Source organism: Esox lucius, chromosome 10 (assembly GCF_011004845.1).
Source record: "Esox lucius isolate fEsoLuc1 chromosome 10, fEsoLuc1.pri, whole genome shotgun sequence".
Lineage (NCBI taxonomy): Eukaryota > Metazoa > Chordata > Actinopteri > Esociformes > Esocidae > Esox > Esox lucius.
In genome coordinates this window covers 23,930,674-23,955,973 of record NC_047578.1, presented here as the reverse complement: position 1 = coordinate 23,955,973, position 25,300 = coordinate 23,930,674, and the positions used below count along the sequence as shown (strand labels likewise).

The 25,300-nt window shown below is 42.2% G+C and overlaps 1 protein-coding gene and 1 long non-coding RNA gene across 5 annotated transcripts in view; one reads left to right on the top strand and one right to left on the bottom strand.

The window, feature by feature from the left end:
- Positions 1-9,423: 9,423 nt before the first annotated feature.
- The window catches only part of samd12 (sterile alpha motif domain containing 12), a 130,537-nt gene continuing 114,660 nt past the window's right edge, over positions 9,424-25,300 (bottom strand). For 3 of the 4 annotated variants that reach the window (XM_020049987.3, XM_020049989.3, XM_020049986.3), the window contains exon 5: positions 9,424-10,824. In XM_020049987.3, coding sequence (XP_019905546.1) covers positions 10,766-10,824 — 59 coding nt within the window. In that variant the 3' untranslated portion in view covers positions 9,424-10,765. Of the gene's footprint in view, positions 10,825-21,319; positions 23,920-25,300 lie in introns of those variants that run through there. The other variant, XM_010900202.4, reaches the window with a different exon arrangement.
- On the top strand, positions 10,852-12,553 carry LOC109616165. The gene is made up of 3 exons (XR_002197247.2): positions 10,852-11,009; positions 11,127-11,366; positions 12,287-12,553. It is a non-coding gene; the product is annotated as an uncharacterized LOC109616165 (long non-coding RNA).

Genomic DNA, 25,300 nt, shown 5'->3' with positions numbered 1-25,300 from the left:
AGTATGATAACCACAAATTCTGTGAGGGGAAAAGTTGGAAAGAGAAATAGAAATATAATTAAATAGCATCACAATCATTTAAATATTGAGGGATCAAAGACCCAATGCAAATACTATTGGAAGTAGACTTCCCTAGAGACAAAAGAACATCTCACTACTTCGACTTAAAGACCAGCAGTATCAAAGTCTTGCAGGACACTAGAGTAGTACAGGAACAATGTGACTAATGTTGCTATGACTACTGAGTGGGAGTTAGTGTGGTCTTGGAAGTTATTTTACTCACTTTCACACAATAGCTCCAGGCGAATGGTTCCTAGCCTTTTCAAGTGCTGCTCCAAGCTTGGTGTGTGGGATGCTATATAGCGATCTTCCATCCTTTATTTATTTATTTAAAATGACCTTTAGAATGCAGAAGCAATGATTGCTTTAGGCAAAGTGAAGGTTTAAATGTTCTGGGATGTGGGAGGACAGGCAGCCGTCGTTTGCAGAGCTGAAAACTGAATTTCTATCCGGAATTCTATGGGGACACCAAGGAAGCAAATGAACCGAGGCAGGTTAGATGTGGTGATAGGCTTTTGTCCTCATTAAAAGTCCCTACCACTGTCTTCTGCCCCCCTCATTTGTATTCTGCTGCAATTTATCTGAGATTTTGATTTGGGTGATATTCTTACAGTTTCACATCAAAATGCCTGCAGAAAGTACTTTACATATGGCGTTGTTTAAAACTCCATGATTAAAGAAATATTCTCTGTGGCAGCTGAATGGCTATAGCAAAGCCAAACAACGGAAACTCAAAAAGCTTGGAGATCCTTAGATGATGAAGAGCGTCAAATAACAGCATAATGTAGTACCACATTAAATATGGCAATCACACCAGTAACTGCAGAACCAGAACAAAACAACTGTCAGTATCATTACAAATCTCTATTTATTATAATTCTGAATAACAGCTCTGATTTCAGCACTTTAAATTGTGCTACTACTGCAGAAGTGGATGAGTATGACAACAGTGCAAGGATGATTTGTGTGCATTCAAAGCTAAGTAGCTAATTCCCATTAGGAATTCCCACTGCACGCTAATCCACTTAATGTACAGGATATCCATACAAACCACACTCGTATATCATAATAAATTGACCTCTTAATCCCTGTGATATAGAGAGTAAAACATTTTGAACGGAGATCATGTTTACATACTATTCATAGTAAAAGCCAATGATGCACAAGCATACGTGCCCGCACACACTCATGCACAGGCACATGCACTGTATTATACTGTCCACATACACTCTCCCTCTCTCTCTTTGAGAGGACGCAGAGGCAAAACCCTCAATTGCAGTATGAATATTAATGTATTAACTCCACTGCCAAAGATCAGAAAGAACTGGCTTTCCTCACCCCTTTGAACTCCCTCCTGCCTCATCCTCCATTTCCCTCTTCCAATCTGCTTGGATGGGAGCAGAGAGCTCACTATGCAATCGTCACCAGTAATACTTGCTGGAGAAATTCTCAGAATGTTCTGAGGAAAATGTACCTCCCTCCCTCACACTCTTTGTTGGGCCCATATTAATTACTCCCAATTTTGGATTTACAGTCTCATCTAAAGTTATTGGCATTCTTAACAAAGAGGAGCAAAAAGTTTGTATGAAATAAACAACATGAGGAAATGAGCAATACCATATACTTATTTCTCAAACATGTGAAATATATGCTATTTCATTGTTGATTCAAAAGGGAATAAACCAAAATAAAAACATTCTGGAATTATATTTTTATTTCTGAAAAACATGTACATCACTCCTCCATACATAACATTTCAAGATCCTTCGGTATGATGTTATGGACTGCTCTATTCAATTCAAATTTCAAGTTTTCAATGGAACTCAAGTCTGGATGTTCATTGCAAAACATTGATTTTATTATTTTTATGTGCTTGAGGTCAGTGTCTTGCTTTCGTTTCATCATCCTGGCAGAGGCAACCAAGTTGCAAGTGGAAACAAAGCAACCACATAACATCAAAGATGTACGACCATATTTTAGGTAGGTATGTGCTTCCTTCCTGCATACACATCTTTCTTTGGACACAAACCCACCACTGGAGTGCGTGTCTAAAGAGTCCATTTTATGTTGTACCGGACCATAGCACCCAATTCAAATCCAAATGCTAAAGGTATTGAACAAACTTCAGGCGCTAATATTTTTGGTTGGTCAGAAAAAAGGCCCCTTTTGAAAGCTAATGGAATTGGCATCTAATGGTAGATTTGGAGACTGATCCCAAGATAAAACCAAGTCCTGTAACTCTTGAACTGTGGCTTTTAGATTATTCTTTGCATCCTGAACCATCTTCCACACTGTGCATGGCGGAAAAGAAGTATGTGTCCTCCTCAAGTCAGGTTTATCACTTTCCCACACTTTTTCAAATCCTTAATTTGTGCTCTAGTGTTAAGTGGTATAATTCACGCAATAAAGCACAAGGGTGTGTGTAATATCTAATAAAAAATCAATAAGAGCTATTTTTAGCTATATCAGGTTGCTGAGTGACTAGTTACAGCAAAATAGCCAACATACACAAACCCTTGAGATGTATAATATTATAAATGTTTTGCTAACTTCATTCGAAGAGTAAAAAAGTTGTGATGTTATACCCTTGTGTAGTCTCATATACGAGTGAAAGGTTCTGAAACATACCAGTGTCTGGTTTTGTAGTATGATCACAGATTTACAGTGTCTTTGTGAAATATTCAGACCCCTTATATAGTTTTACATATATATTTTATCAATAAAAACACAATACCCCATAATGACCAAATTAAAACACGTTTAGATATTTTTGCCAATTTATTAAAATAGAAAATCTGAAATGTATTCAGAGCATTTGTCATTACACTAAAGCTCAAATCCATCCTGTGTCTTTCGATCATCCCTGAGATATCTCTAGAAATTGCTTAAAGTCCATATGTGGCAAATGCAAGTGATTGGAAATTATTTAAAAAGGCAGTCTGTGAGATCCCACACTTCACCATAGTCACCAAGAAAACAATTGGTAACACACTATGCCGTGAAGGAAAAATGCCGTGAAATTTTGCAGACAATGACCCAAAACACACGGCCAAAGCAAAAAAGGAGTGGCTCAAGAAGAAGCACATTAAGGTCCTGGAGTGGCCTAGCCACTTAATCCCATAGAACATCTGTGGAGGGAGCTGAAGGTTCAAGTTGCCAAACTTCAGCCTCGACACCTTAATGACTTGGAGAAGATCTCCAAAGAGGAGTGGGACAAAATCCCTCCTGAGATGTGTGCAAACCTGGTGGCCAACTACAAGAAACGTCTGACTTCTGTGATTGCCAACAAGGGTTTTGCCACCAAGTACTAAGTAATGTTTTGCACAGGTGTCGAATACTTATTTCACTCATTAAAATGCAAATCAATTTATAACATTTTTGACATGCATTTTTCTGGATTTTTTGGTTGTTATTCTGTCTCTCACTGTTCAAATAAACCTACATTAAATTTATAGTCTTATCATTTATTTGTCATCGCAAAAAAAATCAGCAGGGAATAAAATATTTTTCTCCCTCACTGTACATGCCCATTTTGAATTTGATGCCAGCAAGATGTATGAAAAATGTTAGGACAGGGGCATGTTTACCACTGTGTTGCATCATCTGTTCTTTTATCAATACTCTGTAAGTGTGAACTGAGTGGACTTGAGGAGTGAGGAGGTGAACTGAGGAGACCAATTGCTGCAGTTGTGAAAGTGAAATGTATTCCCATTCTTGATTGATATAGGATTTCAGCTGTTTGGGGTCTCCTTTGTCACATTTTTCATTTCATAATACGCCATATGTTTTCAATGAGTGACAGTTCTGGACAGCAGGCAGGCCCATTAAGCACCCACACTGTTTTATTACGTAGCCATGATGATATAATACGTGGAGAATGTGGTTTGGCATTGTCTTGCTGAAATATGCAAGGCCTTCCCTGAAAAATTTCTGAATGGCAGCATATTTTGCTCCAAAACCTGTATATATTGTTCAGTATTGATGGTGCCTTTACAGATGTGCAAGTCACCCATGCCATGTGCACTAATGCACCCCCATACCATCACAGATGCTAGCTCTTGAACTGTCCCAGAGAAGTCAGCAGCGGTTCTGGATCTTGTTTACATATGGTTTCTTCTTTGCATGGTAGAGATTTAACTTGCATTTGTAGATGCAGCAACGTACTGGGTTCACAAATAATGTTTTTCTGAAGTGCCCCTGATACCATGCAGTGATATCTACTACAGAATCGTTCCTGTTTTTAATGCAGTCCCGCCTGAGGGCCCAATGATCACGGCCATCCAATATTGGTTTTCCACCTTGCCCCTTGTATAGAGACTTCTCCAGATTCTGTCAATCTTTTAATAATATAATGTACTGTAGATGCAATTTTACATTGAGAATTCTTATTCTTAAATTGTTGCTCTATTTGCCTTTGCAGTCTTTCAAAGTGTGGTGAACCCCTTCCCATCATCACTTCTGACAGACCCATCCTCCCTGGAATTATCTTTTAATACCCAACCATGTTACAGACCTGTTGCCAAATGTCCCAATTGTGTGATATTCTACCAGGTTTAGTTTTTTAGCTATATACAACATTTCCAATCTTTTGTTGCCTCTGTCCCAACTTTTTTGAAACGTGTTGCTGGCATCAAATTCAAAGTGAGAATATATTTATCAAGAAACAATAAATTGTCTCAGTTTCAACATTTGATATTAAATATTTTAGACAAAATAACAGAAAAACCTAACAATGTATCAATTACAAGGACCAAATACATTGCCTTCAGAAGAGCTCCAATCCTTCTTGGAATGCTATCATACAAGTCCTAAACTGTGTGTAGTGGCATATTGCACCATTCTACAAGAAGAAAAGCATTCAGTTCTTTGAGAGATGTGGCAATCAATTTGGCACTCTGCACTCCAGAAATTCCCAAATAGGTTGTATGATGTTCAGATCTGGTGAGATAGTAGGCCTGGAAGGCATTTGATGTAATCTTGATGTTCATTAAACCACTTGAATTTGTTTTGCAGTGTGTAACATCATCCTGGAATATTGGAACATCATGAGGGAACAGTGTTTGCACCATAGGGTGCAACTGGTCCTGTAAAATGGCCTCATATCCCTGACTCCCACAAGATTGCTGCCTATTACGGATCCCCCTCCATGTTTAACAGTTGGTAGCAGACATTGTGGGCTGATGGCATCTTTTGGATTTCTCCAAAAGTAAACCTGTCTGGATGTAGGAAATAGGGTGAAAGATGACTTGTCAGATCATACATCTTTTATTCCTTACACCAAGTTATGCATCTTTTTGAGTTAGCCTTGGATACTAGTGGATTCCAAATGGCAGCCATGTCATGAGTTCCAGCTTTGTGAAGCTCACATCACATTATTTATTTTTTTGACTTGATCATGGAGATGCTGATTTAATCCTGTGGTCATTTTCAAGGCTGTGCTTTGTGGGCACTGAGCAACTATCCTGTTAAGTGTCTATCCCTGTCGGTTAGCTTCACCTTGTGATGAACATTCCTCTTTGCCGATGCAATGTGTCCATGGTCGGCATATGTTGTCATTATTTTGGGGACTGTTCCCGTTGATACATTGAATAATCTAGCAGTTTTTGTGACCGGTGCAATTTGGGTAGCAACTACTTAGCCTCTTTGGAACTCTGTTAGCTGTCTTATGTTACTTTGATAATGCAAATATCAAAGTGTTAATTGCCAGATCTCTTTTATAGCTGACACATATGTACTGCTAATTGGCAATCAACCTAAAGTAACCTCTTGCAGCTGCGTTTGGAAATGTCATTAATTTACTTCAAAGTAACAGTCTTTTTCAATGTGTTGTTTTTCCTTTATTTTGTCCATCCCCTGTATCACAGAGTAAAGAGCCTTTATAAGATAAAATGGCATTGAACGCGAAGAAACATTAATCCTTTGACGCGAACGATCACATCGGAATGATCAGGCTCGAGTTGTCCCTGCAGCGTATGAACATATCGTTGGAACGCACCATTTGAACGCGAGTGACGCAACAATCACTGGTCAGATTGCGCTTTTATTTACTCACATTTAGGTCAAACAGTGTTTATTACTTCATTTCCTCATTGTCATTGTTTGAAGATCTACACTATGTTAATGAGGTAGAACATTTTAAAATCGGGACAAGAAGGGTTAGGCTACTTACGCAACAACACCAGCAGTTATATTTTGCTAAAATAAACAATACGTCTGACACAAAACGAATGATATTAACAAATAGAACGTACCTTATAGTGGGAGAGCTGACGACCGGTTAAATACATTGGGTAAAAACCTAGAAGTTACATTACCTGAAGTTAGCTAACGTTTGTGACAGATTTGCAAATCGTTGGTCAGATATACCTTACCTTTTGCGCTGCGATCTTTAGTAAAATGTACGATGAAAGGCTAACTGAAATTAGATACATAACTAGTAAGCAGCGTGGTGCTTTTGGGCAGATGTGGATTAAATGTATCGTGATGTCATAATACATTTCTGGAACTCTGAGTGAGTACTGAAATCACGTGCAAAAGAAAACTCACGCTGGGGGGTGGTTAAGGGCATCGATATACTCCAGTTTCGTAGGTGTATGCACGTACACGAACGCTACGCAAGCGGCATTGATAACATACTCCACTGCGTACTTAGTGTCTAAATTGACATTTAAAAGCTATGTCCACAAGGAGGTAGTCCAGCAACAAAACAATTTCTACTTACCCGGAAATATATTGACAAGTTAACTATTGCCGATTTTATACAACCACAATAAACGTGGCGACAAAGGAGATCCTGTTATTAATGAATGTCTTAAGAAAATGTCAGGAGAGTGGGAGCGACCTAACGAAGATGGTACATTAGACTATTCAACGTATCCATTGTGTACTACTACTTCGATGTTTCAGTCTTGAAGAACCTCTGTGGATTTTAGATATATTGCCCCACGATTTCTGTTGGTTTTGCACCTTTAGTATGCGTACACACAATGCTTAGGGAGACGTACAGAAAGGGCAGACCGAAAGTACGCAGGATACGTATGGCAGCCATCCAACGTATGCGTACACATTACCGTGAAGTACATTAACAGCTTATGTCATATTTGAACCTTACGCATGAAAAAGTTATTTCTGTGGACAGCTTACAGTTAATGGTGCTAGTATGATGCTAACTAGTGGTATGATTTTTATAAAGTTATGTTTAGACTTTGAACATGGAATGTGTGTATACTTCTATGCAAAATATAGAGAAGTAGAATCTGACGACTTTCGGGCAATCAAAATTCAAGAGGCCTTGGGTAGAATCCTGCCTCAAACGTTTACAAGACTGAATTTAAACAATAACATGCGTTTTGTCTCCTCTTCTTCCCTTACCGAACGAGACTGGAATAGAGAAAATGTTAATGGAGAATATCTCAAGCACCCGAAACATAGCAGAAAAAACATATTTGAAACAATAACTTAAAACATTAATTGCAGATATCCTCTGTCTATTTGTGCTTGTATTTATAAATCTTACACATGGCCCCTTTGAGGACTAAAACCATGCAGAAAAAAAAAGTTTTTGCCTGATTCATGAAGGTCACAAGCACTTTTTATTTTATTTTTGAGTTATTTGCCTTTCCCCCAATTGATGGATGGCAAATGTTTTTTTTTATGGATGGCAAATGTGTTAGCTCATTTTAAAAACCCAGTGAAAAAGGAAACCATTTAAGGCCATCTTATAGTTCCTTAATACTGAGAAATACTTAAAACGTAGAATTTTAATGGACACCTAATTTTATTTTATTTCTAAGAATCTACCAGTGACATTTATTTTTGACACCGTTTGAGAAGAGAAATATATTACTTATTAAAAAAGATTTATCTTAGCAATTGCGTTTATATAATATGTATGTACATACTTGGACAGTGAAATAAATTTAGTTGTACTCCAGCACTTTGAATTTGAAATTAAACTATGAATAAAAGGTTAAAATGCAGACTGTTAGCTTTAATTCTGGGTTATTCACATCCATAAACCATGAGCCGTGTAGGAATTACAGCCCTTGTTATACATAGTCCCCCAATTTCAGCGAAAAGTAATTATATAACAAATTAACATAATCTTGTTAAATTTAGTACTTGGTTGCAAATTCTTTGCATTTGATGACTGCTTAATGTCTGTAACACATAGATGTAACTCAATGCTGAGTACCTTCCCCTGGTGATAATTTGCAAGGCCTGTACTGCACCTTCAGTTCCTGTTTCAGGGCATTTTTGTGGATGATTGACTTGGAAAGTCAATAACTTACCACTTTTTGGCCCTGAAAAAAAAGATATCTCTTGTTGCTTCAAAAGTATATTTGGGTTCATTATCCTGCTGCAAGGTGAAGTGCCGTCCAGTGAGTTGAAGCATTTGGTTTTATCTGAGGAAGATGTTTCTGTACGCTTCATCCTACCCCATCTGTCAACACTTACATCACCAAAGAAGTGAGCCAGTTCCAGTGGCAGTCATACATGTCCAAAGCATAACACCACTCCATGTTATTTCGCAGATAAGTTGTATTGGCAGTTTTGTTTCTCTCTTCACACTTTGCTCTTGCCATCACTCTGGAACATGTAATATTAGTCTTATCTTTCCACAATACCCTTTTCCAGAACTGTTGACTTTTTTTGATCCTCATGTTTTTGAGGAAAGTCTTTTTGCACCTTGCAGCCATTCTTTTGTTCCACAGCTAGTGAAGTTTTTAGCTAACATTCTATTCCAAACTCCTGGTAAGTTTTATTCATCAATAAACATATTTTCTTCATTATGGTCAGCATTCTTTGGTCATCCACCTCAAAGGTACTCCTTGGTCTACCAGTTATTTGCCCTTGCTGAGCAAACAAATACTCTTTATTATTCTTAATTAATGTACAACACAATTGATGTTACTATGCCTAATGTTTTGGCTTTACATCTGATCTACTTATTCAATTCTATCTTTGTTTATTTGCATGATAACCAACTTGACTTGCATTGAAATTGCTTTGGTCTTTGTGTTGTCAGACACCAGCAACTGACTCCAAATACAAACTCAAAGCCTAGAATTAAGACCAGACATTGACAGCTCTTATGTACGTAGTACCTTTATTAAATGGGTAACATGTAGAATCCTCCTCTAACCAATATGCAGGAAAGAATTAAGCTGACAGTCTGTACTTTAACCCCATCATTATTGTATAATTTCAAGTACACAATTCTGCAGGAGTACAGAGCCAAAACAACATTTGTGTCACTGTTGAAATGTTGTACTTAGCAAATGTACTATAGTTATCAGATATACAGCTCCGGAAAAAATAAAGAGACCACTGCAAATTGAATGCTTCTGTTCCTCACTCAAAACTTTCCTTTTCAACTTTTTTGGAAAGGAAAGAAAAAGGTGCAGTGGTCTCTTACTTTTTTCCAGAGCTGTTTATTGTAGTGCTCTCATTTAGCCTATTTTTGATTACCTATATTAAGGGTGTCAATAATGATGATTTTATCAAAAAAAAGTGAGGGATGATAAATCAAAAAGAGAATTTACAGTATGTGCCTTGATGCTGTCAGCTTACACTAATTACCCGCAGTCTTAATGGACAAGGCACACTTTGTCACCACTGAGGTAAAATGAATCAGAAACCCCTTCTAACAAAATATGTAACCCTATTCGCTCTATGTCTTTGAGACTTTGAGAGGATGCTGCGGGGCTAGATCAAAGACTGACTCTTTAAAGTCTTTCACAGGGGAATGAGTGATGCGGGCAGCCTGGTTCATTGGGGGAGAAATGGTGCACACAATAGGTCAGAATGACAAGCGAGGACATGTCAGACCATTGACATGACTTGACAGCATGAGATTCATTATGCACGTCCAATTGTGCTACTCTTATTGCTACAAGTAGCACAAACTACTGAAGCATGGGAACCTCCTAATAATGTTCAATATAAAGCATTAATTAATTATTATTAAGGCTGTTAAATAAGTTAAACTATTTCAGACTCATTGCATTAAATTCTAATTAATTGCAATTGATCTCACCTTTCCACTTTCTCAAATTTGGCTTCAAGATGTTTCCATTTAGAATAGTGATGGGCAAACATTTTGCTTGAGGCCCACATTGGCATTTTAAAATTTAAAGGAGGGACGCAAATACGTTTTGTAATGTAGGATTGTTTTGGTCAAAATTAATTTGATCTTCAATCTTTTGAGTATACAAAATGCAGTTCCACCATTTACATGAAAGCAGTTTAACCACTGATCAGTCATGATTGTATTTGAGAAATTATGGAATTTAGCATGCGAAAACTGCACAACTGTACACAGAACAAATATAGGTACTCCATTGTAGCTTAGTCGTAGTCAATGGACCTTGTCTACATTTTCTATGAAGTACAAAACACTCTTTTCCCCACATAATACTAGTCAACTAGTCATCAATCTTAGTCAGGTAATTAAAAAACATAAATTTTCTCTTGATATTAGGATTTGCAAATCCCTTTGACACAGTGTATACAAACTATTTTATAGTGTCTTGTGTCTGATATTTGCTATCCACTGACTCAGCTTGTGTTGTATTGACCTCAGTTGGTCCGCTTGTATGTCTTGTTCTTTAAGAAGTCTTTCTTTGCTCTCCTGGATTCACCACGGAACACTGAGTGTCTTTCTGTTCATCCGAGTTGCTGTGTTGTTTTCTTTGCTGCCGATTCATGCACTTCTGGTTGCTGCAATTAACTTGGTAAGGCAAATGATGCTGGAGGATGTCCCTGGAAGAAACATCAAGGTACGTATGGATCAGAATCTATTCAGATTTCAGCTGTAAATAAAAGCAAAAAACTCTTAAAAAGAAAAACTGTTGATATTCAATGTTGATATATTTAATTGTTTGCCTTGTTCTTTGGAACAGCGTTAACTATAATTAGGGCCGGAGTACTTTGCAGTTTTGTCCCAGGTCAGTTCAAGTGGTCAGGAAAATTTACTGGTAACCATAATGAACTATAAACAAATCTCCATGAGAAAGTGGTCAGTATAGGTATAATTAATGTACCCTTTTCTTCTGATAAATTAGGAGCTGACTGGTCATTAGGAGGCATCAGCCAATTACCAATCAGTCATCAGGAGGCATCAGCCAATTACCAATCAGTCATTAGGAGGCATCAGCCAATTACGTTGGAAGGCCCATCCTTTTTGAAGGAAATAACGTGGCGGATGACGTCAGTGTCAGTGTCCTTGCTGGAACATGTTCTCTCCCAGTTATGTCCTGTGCATCTCTATGGCAAGGCGTGGGTGCCGAGAAGGAAAGAAAGATGTGAGTGCGTGGGTGGGGGTGAGAAGGGAGGCCAGGGATTTATTCTTGAAAATCAGGTTTGTTTTGAAAGAGTTTGCATGGTACGCTGCTAGTTTTAGGGAGTTACTTCATCTGTTAAAATGTTGAAGAAGTGACTGAAGCAGGGACAGAATGCTTGAGGCAAACTTGAAGATAATAGAACAACATTTGCTATGCTGTATGATAAGGCAAAATCTTTTCTAAAAGATTGACTAGAAAGGCAAATTACTGATTTCAGAGTAAGTTCCCACAAGAGTTTCAGTTATTTCAAACAGCTTGTTTGATTTAGTTTATTTTAAGACTTTACGATACCAATAAAAACTCAGACTCAAGGAATATCTATGTTGCTAATACTTTCTAGGAGTCCTAAGGATATATTGAACTTGGATTACAGACTGAATGGACCAATGTTTCTGCTCTTTAGATTATCACTAGTGATATGTACACCAAATGCAATATGTGAAAACACTTATGCCTATATAACTCGAGAATTGTCCTTTTTTAACCATATATGATTTTTGATATCCACAAGTATAGTTACACCTGTAGACACACATACCCACACACACGAAAAAAAAACATTAATTGAAGAAGACCAGTCAGGCTGTCCATCATTATAGTAACACATCTGGTGATGGGTGTCATTACAGCAGTACAGTATTTACACAAAAGAAGACCACAGGAGAAAGACCAGAACTCTCTCTCTCATGCCTCTACCCTCTCATGAAAAGGTCTTAAAATGAGCAGTGTCGAAACAGGCATCCCCACCTCCAGCTGTTTGTTCCACCTCTCAGCCAGAGGGGGGTCTTTGTCATAAATCACCTCAGCTAGATCCACCCTAAACCCTGTGAAATTGGGCAATTTTCTAAACCTGAACTTTTGGCTTCTCCTTGTGTCAACAGGCCAGACGGTGGGAGGGCAGGAGAGCAGAGGGAGCCGAGTGCTGCTCCAGTGGGTCGCACCGCATGTCGAAGACAAAGATTTATCTCCAGTAAGTCAGGCCTCTACCAGCACCGGACGGGACAGGCTTGGATGTAAACAGAAGAAGCTACCCAGGCAGAGAATAGAGAGAGATGAGAGAGCCGGCTTTGGAGGTTGTTGTAATAAAAGGGCCAAATGTCTTCAGTTGGGTTGGCAGGTTTGTTCAGCGGCTGTTCCACACAGAGTACACAGACAGTGCACAGACAGATTAAACAGAGCATGCATACCCAGCTGGTTTGGAGCTGGATAAGAAGACACAGTTCCAACGCTTAGCCATTTGTTGTACAAAAATAAAGTTTTCTCCGATTTTCCCTCATTTTTAATATCCAATTGTGTCCTCTTATTTGTTTCGTCACAACATCTCCTGACAGCTCGGGAGAGTTGAACATCGAAGCATGTATTGCTCACATCAAGCCTATACAACTGTGCATGTCCAATCACAAAGTCAGTCGGATCAGCTTGTGTGAGGAAATGCTTAGTTGAATAACGAAGGTAGTCACTGAAGACATTGAAAACCATGCTGACTATGCCACCCCCAGCCCAGACAATCCTTTGCCAATATACATCGCCACATTAAGTCACAGGTCAACCAGGGGCACAGTCAAAGCTCAAGAACTGGTGGATACTTTGAATCTATGAAATAGTATCTAAGTCCTCTCTGCCACCTGGAAGTCCAAATATATTTCAAAACTTGTGTTATGACTGGCTATTATCGCAGTGCTCTCTCTATCAGAAGTACTCTCACTATGATTGTTTTTATTTTTAATAACTGTCTAATGTATTTAAATGCAGATTCAAGCCAGCTGAATAGTCTCTCTCTCCCTGTCTCTCTGTCTGTCTGCCTCTCTTCTGGGTATGGGCTTGCCTGGACTGTTTGGAGAGTATTATTATCAGACATTCCATTCACTGTACTCAAGTAAAAACCTGGAGGAGTATGAAATGTGGAACCAATTCTTCATCTCCGCAGAGGGAGCATGGCGAACAACTGGTGAGAAAAAGCCTCCAGGTGAACCGAGAGAGAAATTAGGTTTAGTCCCAAGACATTCTAGGCTGTATATGTAACTGCTAGGTGAATATGCATGAAATTGTATTGTTTCAATAAGGATTGGATGGAATCTGTTGGTATGTGTAGCAGCGGTGGTTCACTGAGCTGAGTGATGAGTAACCATAACTGAGACTAGGCGGTGAGTAACAAAAACTGAGACTTGAAGGCATTTGTCGTCAACAAGTTATAATGCCTTGCCTTTAGTCCAGAGGGCTAATGTGGGCTTGGGAAACCACAGGAGGCTGGTGAGGGGTGGATGGCTCATAAAAATGGCTGGAAGGGAGCAGATGGAATGCTATCAAACACATGGAAACCGTGTGTGATGCGTTTGGTACGATTCCATTCATTACGTTCCAGCCGTTAGGATGGGCCCTTCCTCCCCAATTAAGGTGCCACCAGCTGCCTCAGATTGGTTTTCTGTCTGTTCCACATGGATTAAAATAGCATTAAATAGTGAATATATTCTAAGCAGTTCTGAACAAAAAGTCATGAAATTGAAACTGAACAAATGAACGCTTAATTGACGATATAGTCAAGGGGAATCGATTACATTTTTGAGCGGTGGTACGCTTTCCACCAAGCCAAACTCACATTTATCATATACATGTATATATATCCTGAAAGTTTTAGTCAAATTGAAGTTTTAGCTTAAAATGTGGGCGTTTACACAAGGCACAAGCTGACCCACATGCGAGAAAATAGAACGCTCCAGCAATATTATGCAGGCAATTAATCAACTGAGCCTTAGTGATGCCATCCCATGTAGTTAAGAAGGGAAGGCACGGGCAATTATGACAGGAGGCTGAGGTCACCCTCCCCTCCTGCCATACCCACATATCCACTGTTCCTTGGGATCCCATTAGGGGGGCCACTAGAAGGGGACGGCCCACAGTGGGAAGATAAAGAGGATTTGAGTGTCTGGGGCCCCTCCTGTGGGCTAGATCATAAATGCTGGGGCCGCCAGATTGAAAAGGCTTATTACGAGAAAGAACTGTGCTGAATTCACTGTGTGTGGGTCTGTCTGCGTGTGTGTGTAATGAATTCACAGACAGAAGTGTGTGCGTTTGTCTATTTGTGTGTGTCTTAGGCAGTGTGAAAACTTAAGCCACAAAAGCAATGTTTTATGTGTGCATATGCCTGAATGAGGATTTGATATGAGTGGGTGTGTGTGTGTGTGTGTGTAAGCCATAACATATCAATGTATGCATGAATGCGTTGTATGTCTTGTCTTTTTTTCAGAGAGTGAGGGAAGCACAGAGATCCGCCTGTAATGTTTACCTAACCTGATGACCTAGCTGCTTGATACCACATTCAAAAGGCTTTCATACTGAGGCAGTTGGAGATGTCAAACTGCATCAGATTGCAAATGCAAATTGAAGTGCGCTCGGTTAGCTGGGTGAGATTTAAGACACATACTGCGTTTCAGTGGCAGCGTTGATGCACAGATGGGCTCACGTCCAAAAGAGAGTACAAGAAAAATATCTTAGTTAGGGGTAAATCCAAACGTTCATTCAAAGACGTGAAGTGGGATCTTAAGCACACCAAATGTGTGTGATACATCACAAACTGTACTTCTAACATAATAGAAATTGCGAAAAATAAATGAAAAACCATTGTGGTAGCCATACGAATTGGGTGTCGTGGTACACAGCTGGATGACATAGTACTCGTACGCCCGTGGGCACCACTTTCACAACTCCAGGCAAGATAATTCTAAATCTTCACCGCACATCTGTCATTAAATGTGAAAACGAAGCAAGCGGAAGTTAGGATTAGCCCATTTCACATGGTGTACTGTTTGTTGAATAGCATGAAACACGTTCCCATTGTAAAGAAGAGGCATGTAGGATACCCATTTCCCTACAGCGTTTAGGTAGGTGTTGGCAATTGTCTTCATAACACAAAAACGATCTGTAACACAGACGATCACACGAGGGCCTGCAAGACCAGCCGCAGAGAAAAGCTGTTCTCCCATCTTCTGGCTGTAGTACGTCCTGAAAACATTCTCAAGTCCACTGTGTTAAGACTTTGCCCTGAAAGCCTACTCTTCCTCTCTACGTTTTCCGCGGTGATGCAGCGGAGAGCAGTGCTGCTGTCCTGGTTGGCGTCCCCGGTCCCAGCTGTCGCAGTGCGCGGGCCGTGCCAGGCCGGATGCCCATGGGGGCCCAGCCGAGCCAGAGGCTGCCCTCACTGCCAGCTGGCCTGACAGTCTGTGCCCCCCCTCCTCCATTTAACCCCCCCCCCCCCCACACAGATGCACAGCCCATGGGCACGAGGCCAAATCCTTGCACGATGTGGCGGTGGAGCCGTCGCTAGAGACGGGAGTGTCAACAACACGAACAGGACTGCGCCATAATCCTCATCCCCCCCGGGTCTGGTCTGATCAATCAATCAATTCTCTAATTCAATGTAATGTCTTAAGCCTGGCAGAGGTCACGATTAATTGAGCTGGTGGGGGGGGGGGGGGGGGGGGGGGGCGTAATTCCTAATTCGTGACTTCTACTTCAATCTAGAGGCAATTTAAGACCTAGGATAAATTGGCTGATCTGATTGAGGTACACTGGGGGCGACAAAATGCTCATCCCAAGAGAGCCAAAACAGATAACTGACAAAACCAACGTTGACAAACAAGTCGCCGTCGGCATGCGTGGATTAAGGCACATCATCCTGAGGCGTAGCCGGTGAACTCTGCCCACTCCATGGTTGAAGGGCTGTGAGAAAGTGGCAAAGCAAGAAGGCGTCCGCACAACGTGCGGAAATGTGGTGCTCCTGTCTGACTGGCACGTGGCCACTGGGATCAGGACCTCAAACACACCCACACACCAACAGTGTCAGTAAGACTCACCTGATCCCTTTGGTAGGGCACACCCACACATTCCACGCCCTTTCTAGAAAACCAAAACCAGGGAAAAACACGATGATTCACATCGCTTCTCATTACGTGACATCGTGCCACTGATTTGAGCCAGAGCACGGGGGAAAACCCTGTGTGTTTTTGTCGTTGGTACGCTGGAAAGGTTTCACAACAGTTATTGGAAAAGCAAGCTTGACCGATGGTTTGAAATGACGACACCCGAATAACAAGCCTAATATGGTCTCCCTGGTTGCTCAGTGCCTGAAGGGAAATTGTGTTGATGTCCTCTCTTGCCCTTGAACCTGAAAAACAAATAAAGAACCAGCTTTACCATCTCAGTCTTTTTTTTTTCTTTTCATTGGCCAATGGAACATTGGGGGAATTTTATCACTGGAAGAGGACAGCGCCACTGAATGATTAATGCAGATAAACACAGACATCAAATAACACTCATCCAGGTGGAAAATGGGACTGAAACGCTGTTTAAATTAATATTGACTTGTACATAGTGGATGAAAGGCGTCATCAAAGCTCCCCGCTATGGCCCCTCAGGATGCTGTACTTTCCCGGAGAAGCGAAATGAGAGAGGATTGAGGATTTCCCAGCGAAGGACGCACGTTACATCACTTTCCAACTTCGCCGACATACCACATAATCATGGTTTAATTCATTCTGCTGGTCAGCCATAGTTTACCAAACCGGTTTCCTGGACTCGGCCCAGTAGTTTGGAGTGTGAGAGATCCTTTCACGCCACGCCGACCCGGGTAGGTCATGCTGAGCTCTGCTCCTCATTACGGAGGCAGTGACAGAGACATTGAGACTCCAGACAGGTCCAGGACTACTTACTTAGGAAGGGGAGAGGTACTGGGGGAGGAACTGCCGGCGGACATCATTAAGGCAGAGCGCCGGACTTTTTAACGACCACACTCACAGCAGCCCTTCGTCCTCGGTGGCGCCTGCCGGCTTGGAGGCCCCCAGGTACCAGTACCCCACTGTGACGGCTTCGGCCTGTTCCCCCAGCTAGCGAAGGTGGTCAGGATGGAGGCAGGGTGGGGAGGATGAAGGGATGGTTAGTAGGGGGTCTTATTGTTTCTGGCTACCTGCTGAGGCCCAGTACATTAACCCAGTGGAGCGGGGCGGAAACACTCACATGTACAACCAGCTGTCAGGGACACATGAACACACACACCAAGCCTCGGGGAAGAATAAATGTTTCACGGTAAGGCCCTCTCTATTTTTGTCTCCCTCCCTCCACTCAGCCTCATAATTGACTCTCCCTGACACATAAACGCACCGGTAATGACTCTGACTCGTCCCTTGATGTCTAGCGGCGGTGGAATACAGCTGCGAGAAGTGGTGGGAAAAGGCAGAAGTCGCCGCGCTTTACCGCTACACCTGTCAATGGTTCTGGTTTCTTTCACCTGAGAAAGTGACAACGAGCGTAAAAAAAACCCTCCACATTCTGTCGGAATCCAATAAGTCAGTGCCGGGCTTCCTATCAGAAAAGTTACTGGTAATACCCCAGACGGAAAAAAGTGAGTCGGAGTGATAAGGGGAGAGCGAGACGAGAGAGGCCACAGTCAGTAATGATTAATTAGAAGCAGCACTGTCAGTTCCTCTGGAGTGCTCACAGGGCCCTGAGCGGAGGAGATAAACACACGAGGAGTAGCTTGGTGAGAGCTCAACCAGGTGAAGGGGGCGTGCGCGGGATCGTGCGCGCCCTACGGGTTGGGTGCAAATTTGATCTAGATCCTTCTGTAACGACTGAAGCTGGAAGAGGCTTCACCGTTGGCTACTGAGGTAGGACTCTTGACACACACCACCTGAAGAGATGATGAGTAGTAGACTGTCAACCATGGACGGATAGATAGTGTTCGACTCAGTTACACTCGAAGCCTCAGAGGAACAAGCGTGAGAAGCCAAGACAGAGAGGGGGAAAGAGAGGAGGGAGAGCTGATGAACAGGCAGGGGAATTCAGTGAGTACAACAAGAAAGAGAAAGCAAAAACTCTTGCGGGGGGAAAAACAACCTTGGTTATAAAAAATGTCGTACTGCGAAGTTCAGCGAGATAAGAGATGGCGGAGATAAGGGAGAGAGCGAGAGGGAACATTTCCACTCGCTGCTGCTTAGTCAAAGGGGAAAACCATATGTTAATAAAGTAGTCGGGCTGCTCTCTCACTAAAAATAAAACTGGAGCAGAAACAGATGCCTGGCTCCCCGCTGGATCAGATAGTGCGTGTCTAACCGTGAGAGCTAACGTGGGAACAGACACTGTGGACTTCCAAACACACATGCACAGACGCATCAGAACACAAACAGGCCAAACCAAAACACGCACACAGACACACACTGACTCTCCGATGTGACCAGATCGGCCCTGTGTTCAAGCATTCAGCTTGACACACCAAAGGGGCTGAGCAGGGTAGTGTTCAATATGTTTAATTCATGGGACAGCCTGTGTGTGTTCAACATGCCTTACAGTGAGGAGGATGCAGAGAGAGAGGAGAGGGAGGGTGGAGAGACAAAAGAGAGAGAGAGAGAGAGAGAAAGAGAGGGAGAGATAAAGAGAGGGAGAGAGAGAGAGAGAGGGAGCGGGCGAAAATAATGAGAGTTTGGAGGAGGAAAAAAGAGGTCCAGTAACAAGAGACCAGGGATCAAAATCGAGCAGAGAGGGGAAGACTGGAGTCAGAAATAGGGGAGATACGAGAAAGATGGACACGGCTTTAGAGAAGCAGCAGTGATGGATAGAATTGGATTGCAGGGGAAAGACAGACAGACACGGCAGAAATATAGACAGACATAGTGAGACTGACACACACTGGAAGAGACAGAAAACAGGGCAGATTTCCTCCAAAGAGCCCAAAGTGCTGTGCGCCTATGCTCGGCGCCTCCTTCATATGTCCCACGGGAGACGGGGAGGGACCGAGCCCCAGTGATATACTGTCATCTCTCTTTCTTTTCATCTTTCTCTCAACCCCCCCCCCCCCCCCCCTTTTCGCTGCATAGCTCAGGGTGAGTTTTACCATTTACACTGGTGCGTTGCGCCGCGGTGCCGCTTCCACCGGCGTGGACGCTTGTTGTGCTTCTCTCTCTTTCTGTGCATGTGTATTGAGGTTGTGTGTGTGTGTTGGAGCTGCTCCCAGTCATTTCCAATTGTAATTTACCTTACTCCCTGTCCTGGATTTGGAGGCTGCAGCCTGATAACCAGGAGGAATTGTTTACATGCTACGGTGTGTTGTAGCACCACGGTACCTGCCTACTGAAACATCCGTCTGGGAAGGTCGTGAGAAAACATAGGTGTAAAAATATGCAGTGAAGTATGCTGAATAATGTCTGCCACCGTATATATTATGTATTACACATTATATGACCTGCGTAAACAATAAGGCAGGGGGTGTGGTATATGGCCAATATTCCATGGCTAAGAGCTGTTCTTAGGCATGACGCATTGCGGAGTGCCTGGACACCCTGCTTAGCTGTGGTATATTGGCAATGAACTACAAACCCCCAAGATGACTAATTGCAGTTAGAAACTAACTGGTGACTAACTCATTTAGAGTAGTAAAAAGTGATGTGATGTCATACCAGTGGTATACAGAGCAATCAACCAGCACCAATGATTAAAACCACACAGTTTACAAGAGAATGTATCCCATATCGTGATTCTGATTGCGTTGTTCACTGGTTCATTACATCAATAAGGCACATCTAGGGTTTAAGATACACAGTTAGCTCCGGATATATTTGGACACTGACACAATTTTTCATAATTTTGGCTCTGTATTCCACCACAATTAATTTTATATTAAACAACTGAGATGTAATTGAAGTGCAGACATTCAGCTTTAATTCAAGGTGTTGAACAAAAAAATGAAACGTTTAGGAATTGCAACCATTTTCATACACAGTCCACTTATTTCAGGGCCTCAAATGTAATTGGACAAATTAACATTTTTTAACAATTAACAATTTTTTATACTTTGTCGAGAATCCTTTGCAGGCAATGAATGCTTGAAATCTGGAATGCATGGACATCACCAAACGCTGGGTCTCCTGCTTAATGATGCTTTGCCAGGCCTACTGCAGCTGTCTTTAGTTGTTGTTTATTTGTGGGGTTTTCTGCCTTAAGTTTTATGTTCAGCAAGTAAAATTGCATGCTTGATCGGGTTGAGATCAGGTGATTGACTTGGTCATTGCAGAATATTCCACTTCTTTGCCTGGGTTTCTTTCCCAGTATGTTTTGGGTCACTGTCTGTCTGTAAAGTGAAGCACAGTCCAATCAACTTCGCTGAATTTGGCTGAAACTGAGCAGACAATATATCCCTATACACTTCAGAATTCATCCAGCTGTCTTCTGTCTTGTCACATCATCAATATACACCTGGGACCCAGTGCCACTGAAAGACCACTCCTAATGTTCCTGCTATCTCTGGTGGATTTTCTTTGCTACCGAAGGACGGCCTGTTTCACCTGCATTGAGAGCTCCTTTGACCGCATGTTGAGGGTTCACAGCAACAGCTTCCAAATGTGAATGCTACACCTGGAATCAACTCCAGACCTTTTACCTGCTTAATTGAGGAAGAATTAATGAAGGAATAGCCCACACCTGTCCATGAAACAGCTTTTGTCAATTGGCTTTTGGTCCCTTGAAAAAGAGGGGGCTACATATTAAAGTGCTTCCTAAACCCTTGATCTAATTTGGATGTAAATACTCTCAAATGAAAGCTGAGAGACAGCTCATGTTCATTATTTAACTGTAACTTGAATATATTTTGGGAAACAGCCCTAATTACAAAACTTGTGTCAGGGTCCAATTATTTCCGGACCTAACTGTATGCCCAACATACAACTGCTGAGGGCTTTATCCAGGCGTTCCGGGTAATGCTGTGCCGGGTAATGCTGTGCCCTTAGCAGTGGTATAGACCTTAGTCTTATTACTTAACAGCACAACAAACAAGTGCTTGTAAACACTATTGGTTTGTAATTAAAATAAAAACACAACAAAGCCAAAAGTTTATATTATTGATTGATATATTTATTATAATATTTCAATGATATTCATGATTAGGCACCCTATATGTAGACCAGGGGAACATATGGGAGGTGATGACTCTACATGCCTGATTAAAAACCCCACCAGAAAGTAACAAAAACATGCGGTCAAAATGGCAGAAAATCATACATTAACATTTTGATCAGGATAAGCATCTTAAAGTGTGTGCGCGCTTTCAGGTGCATACATATGTAATATGCATGTATTTACAGTAAACCCCTGTGGAGGTAATCTCTCAATGTGAAGTCGCATCATTTACTGTACGTCTGTAATACAGAATATGCATACGTGTGGATGGGGCAATTCCAATGTGCATCTCAGTATAATGTGACGGTGCACTAGTGAAGAGGCTAGAAATAATAAGAAACGCTACAAAAACAAAGACTGCGGAAAGAGTCAGTTGGGCCAAGTCGTCAGGCACCTTGGCTTAAAGAGCTGGCAGGGTTGTGTTCATCGGCACCAAATGGGAGAAAACCCACTGAAACATGGAGGGACTCAGTCAAATGATAGATGCTAGTGTTCTGTGGCAAACCACTTTGTTATGGTGTGCCTGATGACCATCACCCCGGTTCGAAATAACCTGAACGTCACATGGTGGGCTACATTTTCCAAAGTGACTGTACTTTCTTCCCGTAAAACTTCCCGTAAAACAACTAATCATCATCTGCTCTTAAAAGCTATTGCACAGGGGCTGGCCCATCCTGCCATATTACAGTTGCCATAATCTCTGAAACACAGAAGTCAATCTCAATTTGCTCACCTTTGTAACACAGGTTCATCGTAGGATTTCCAGAATATCTATATTTTCAAAACTGCTCTCGATGACACTGGATTCAACAACACTGATTTGTATTAATTGTCAATCAATGTACATTGTTATTTTCGGCGAGGCTATTGACATCCAGATAATATAAAATCAAGAGCACCAGCCAGCCCAACAGGATGCAGTCAGGCAGGCAGGCAGTCAGCCCCAGTTGGCCAAGAGAGACATTGACAGCTGGACTCCACCAAGGCATGAAATAGCCACTTGTGTTTTACTATGAACGACTTCATCCCATGTGACTTTCAGTGTCAGCATTTCTTACCTCTCCAATGTCAGGGATGGGCTACTCCAAAGGAAGGCTACAAAGTCCTGAAGGTTTAATCAATACTATTCAATCTGCTACTACTGGGCCACAACCCGCTTCAATGCATGAAACAAGCTCCTGTCCTAAGGACGGACGGTCTTAACGGGCAAGACCCAAGGTTGCAATTCAATTCATCTAAACCAATGGCTCTCCAGGGCTGGAATTCAGCCCTTCTGGCGGCCATTTTGTTTTTATATATCGAGCGCATCCCCATTTAAGCTCACAGGGAGGAAGAAGTAGTTGTGATGGTGACAATGTCAATGCTACACTAGTAGTGATACATGAGTTATAGGGATCACTCCAGCACACTGGCTATAGTTCCAGTTGGTTACTAGTAACACACGTATACTGTATACTGAGCACGGCCCAAGCAATGACAGGACTGTTGGCATGACAGGGCCATGTGCTTTAAAGTAGGGTCAAATGTCTTTATATCAACAGTGGACGGCCATTTCACATTAACGGTTACTGCAAAGAGTTACATTTATCATAAAACAGCGAGATAAATATAATTTCTCTATCTGATAGACTTGGCAGACATATTTTTGTTGTACGTTTTAGTTTTTTTTTGCACTTGCCACATTTCCATTTCCACATGATTTTGTCATCATTTCATCTCATATCTAAAAATAGTCTCAAGCAGCGAGATGAGGAGCGTGAAGAAGAAGAGTGATGTTTTTTTCCTCATCTTTTCTTCATCAGTAGAAAAGCACTTGCCAGCGTCCTCTGGTTCAGAAGCCCCTTCGGGTTGCTAGGTTCTCTCTCAAGCCTCTCTCCAGTTACTAGGTATTCCACTATCACAGGTCTTTTAACTATCACATTCAGTTTCTTTCGGGTTGCCAGAAAAAACTTGGATGTATATTCCTCTCAAAATGGACGGGCTTGCAGAACAACAAGGCGAAATAGGGAGAGACTGGAGCAAAGCAGAGAACAGACAGACAGGACAACAGAAGCCCAAACACTGACAGTGCACAGAATTAAAGTAGACAGAACAGGAGGTAGAGAGAGGACGAGAGAGTGGACGGGAGAGACAAAAAGGGAAAGCACAGGAATGCCAAATGTGGCAACCTCTCACTACAGAGGCAATATAATCGTTGAGGACCGTGAAAAAGAAAGACAGAGAGGAAGAAGAGGCAGGCTAACAGAGAAAGGCTGGCGTGGCCAATATGTCAGTAGTGTTACTGTTAGAAGTCAGCAGAACACCACACACCAGATCAGTTGTGTTTCGCAGGGGAGGGGGGACGACTTGTTTCAAAGTTTATGGTTTCAGGACTATGCATTGGGTTACGACTCGTTCAGGATTAAGATTGGATTTAGGTTTGAGGTTGAGGTTGGGTCCGGGTCAGGACTGGACGGCCCTGATTGGTGGCGGTAGGAGGTCAGGGGTCAAATGTTGAAGGTCTGGGAGTGGAGAGAGACTGCTTCCTGTTGTTGTCTGGTGTCCTGGAACTATTAAGGAGAACACTCCAGCGAGGCTGCAGAGGAGAGAGAGGGAGGATGAGCGGGATGGGACAGAGAAGGAGAAGGAGAAAGAGAGACAGGGAGAGAGGGAGGGGGAGAGAGAAGGAGAAAGAGAGACAGGGAGAGAGGGAGGGAGAAGGAGAGACAGGGATAGAGGGAGGGGGAGAGAGAAGAAGGAGAAAGAGAGACATGGATAGAGGGAGGGGGAGAGAGAAGAAGAAGAAAGAGAGACAGGGATAGAGGGAGGGGGAGAGAGAAGAAGAAGAAAGAGAGACAGGGATAGAGGGAGGGGGAGAGAGAAGAAGGAGAAAGAGAGACAGGGATAGAGGGAGGGGGAGAGAGAAGAAGGAGAAAGAGAGACAGGGATAGAGGGAGGGGGAGAGAGAAGGAGAAAGAGAGACAGGGATAGAGGGAGGGGGAGAGAGAAGAAGGAGAAAGAGAGACAGGGATAGAGGGAGGGGGAGAGAGAAGAAGGAGAAAGAGAGACAGAGGGAGGGGGAGCGGGAAGTGAGGGCGGAGGTGAGTAATGGATAAACAGAGCAAAAGAAAGGGGAAAGAAGGCAAAAAAAGGAGGGGGGAGTGAAAATGAACAGTGTGCGATGGCGTGGATGAGGAGGAAATTAAGAAGTGCAGATCAAACAAGAGAAAGAAAAGCAACGTGATAACGAGCGTCGGGCACAGGGAGGCATAAAAATGGATCAGGGGGAGGGAATTAACAAAATGGAGGAGAGGAGATAGCAGAGACAGAGGATAAAAGAGTGAGAGGGAGGAATAAAGAGGAGAGACATAATTAGAAAATGGCAGGAGTAGCAGATCAATATAGAGGAACGGCATTCTTCTCCAAGTCAAACAAAGGAAGCTGGAGAGCTGTGTGTGTGTGTGTGCTCTTTTTGTCTCAAACACACACACACACACACACAGAGAATGACTCAGACGAAGCAGACAACTGACATTTAAAGCTCGGCTACAACATGTGACATGGCACGGGTGACACACGCCAAGTCCCAGATGAGTCTGAACCTGTCTCTGAAAGAGCGTCACGCTGGAAAAACAAAGCCAAGTGTTCCATCGAAATCAAAGTGGGCAAAGCACGTTTTCAGCATCCTCGTGTGCTCTGTGGCTGTTGATCGAACCACACACACTCAAGCCCACGGTTCTCAACCGCACCACACATCGCAGAGCTGTAAAAGTATACTGGGAATGTCGCGTTGTATACTTCGCTGCGGTCGGCCAGAACTATATGGTAATGGAATGGGTCCTTGATGTGACAAGACCACACACAATGTAAATGCGTTCAGTCCATGCATACGGTATTCATCATGGACAAACAAGGCGTGTATGCCACAATGGATACTGTAAATCCAAGTGCTCAACAACTGTCTGTATTCACGCTTA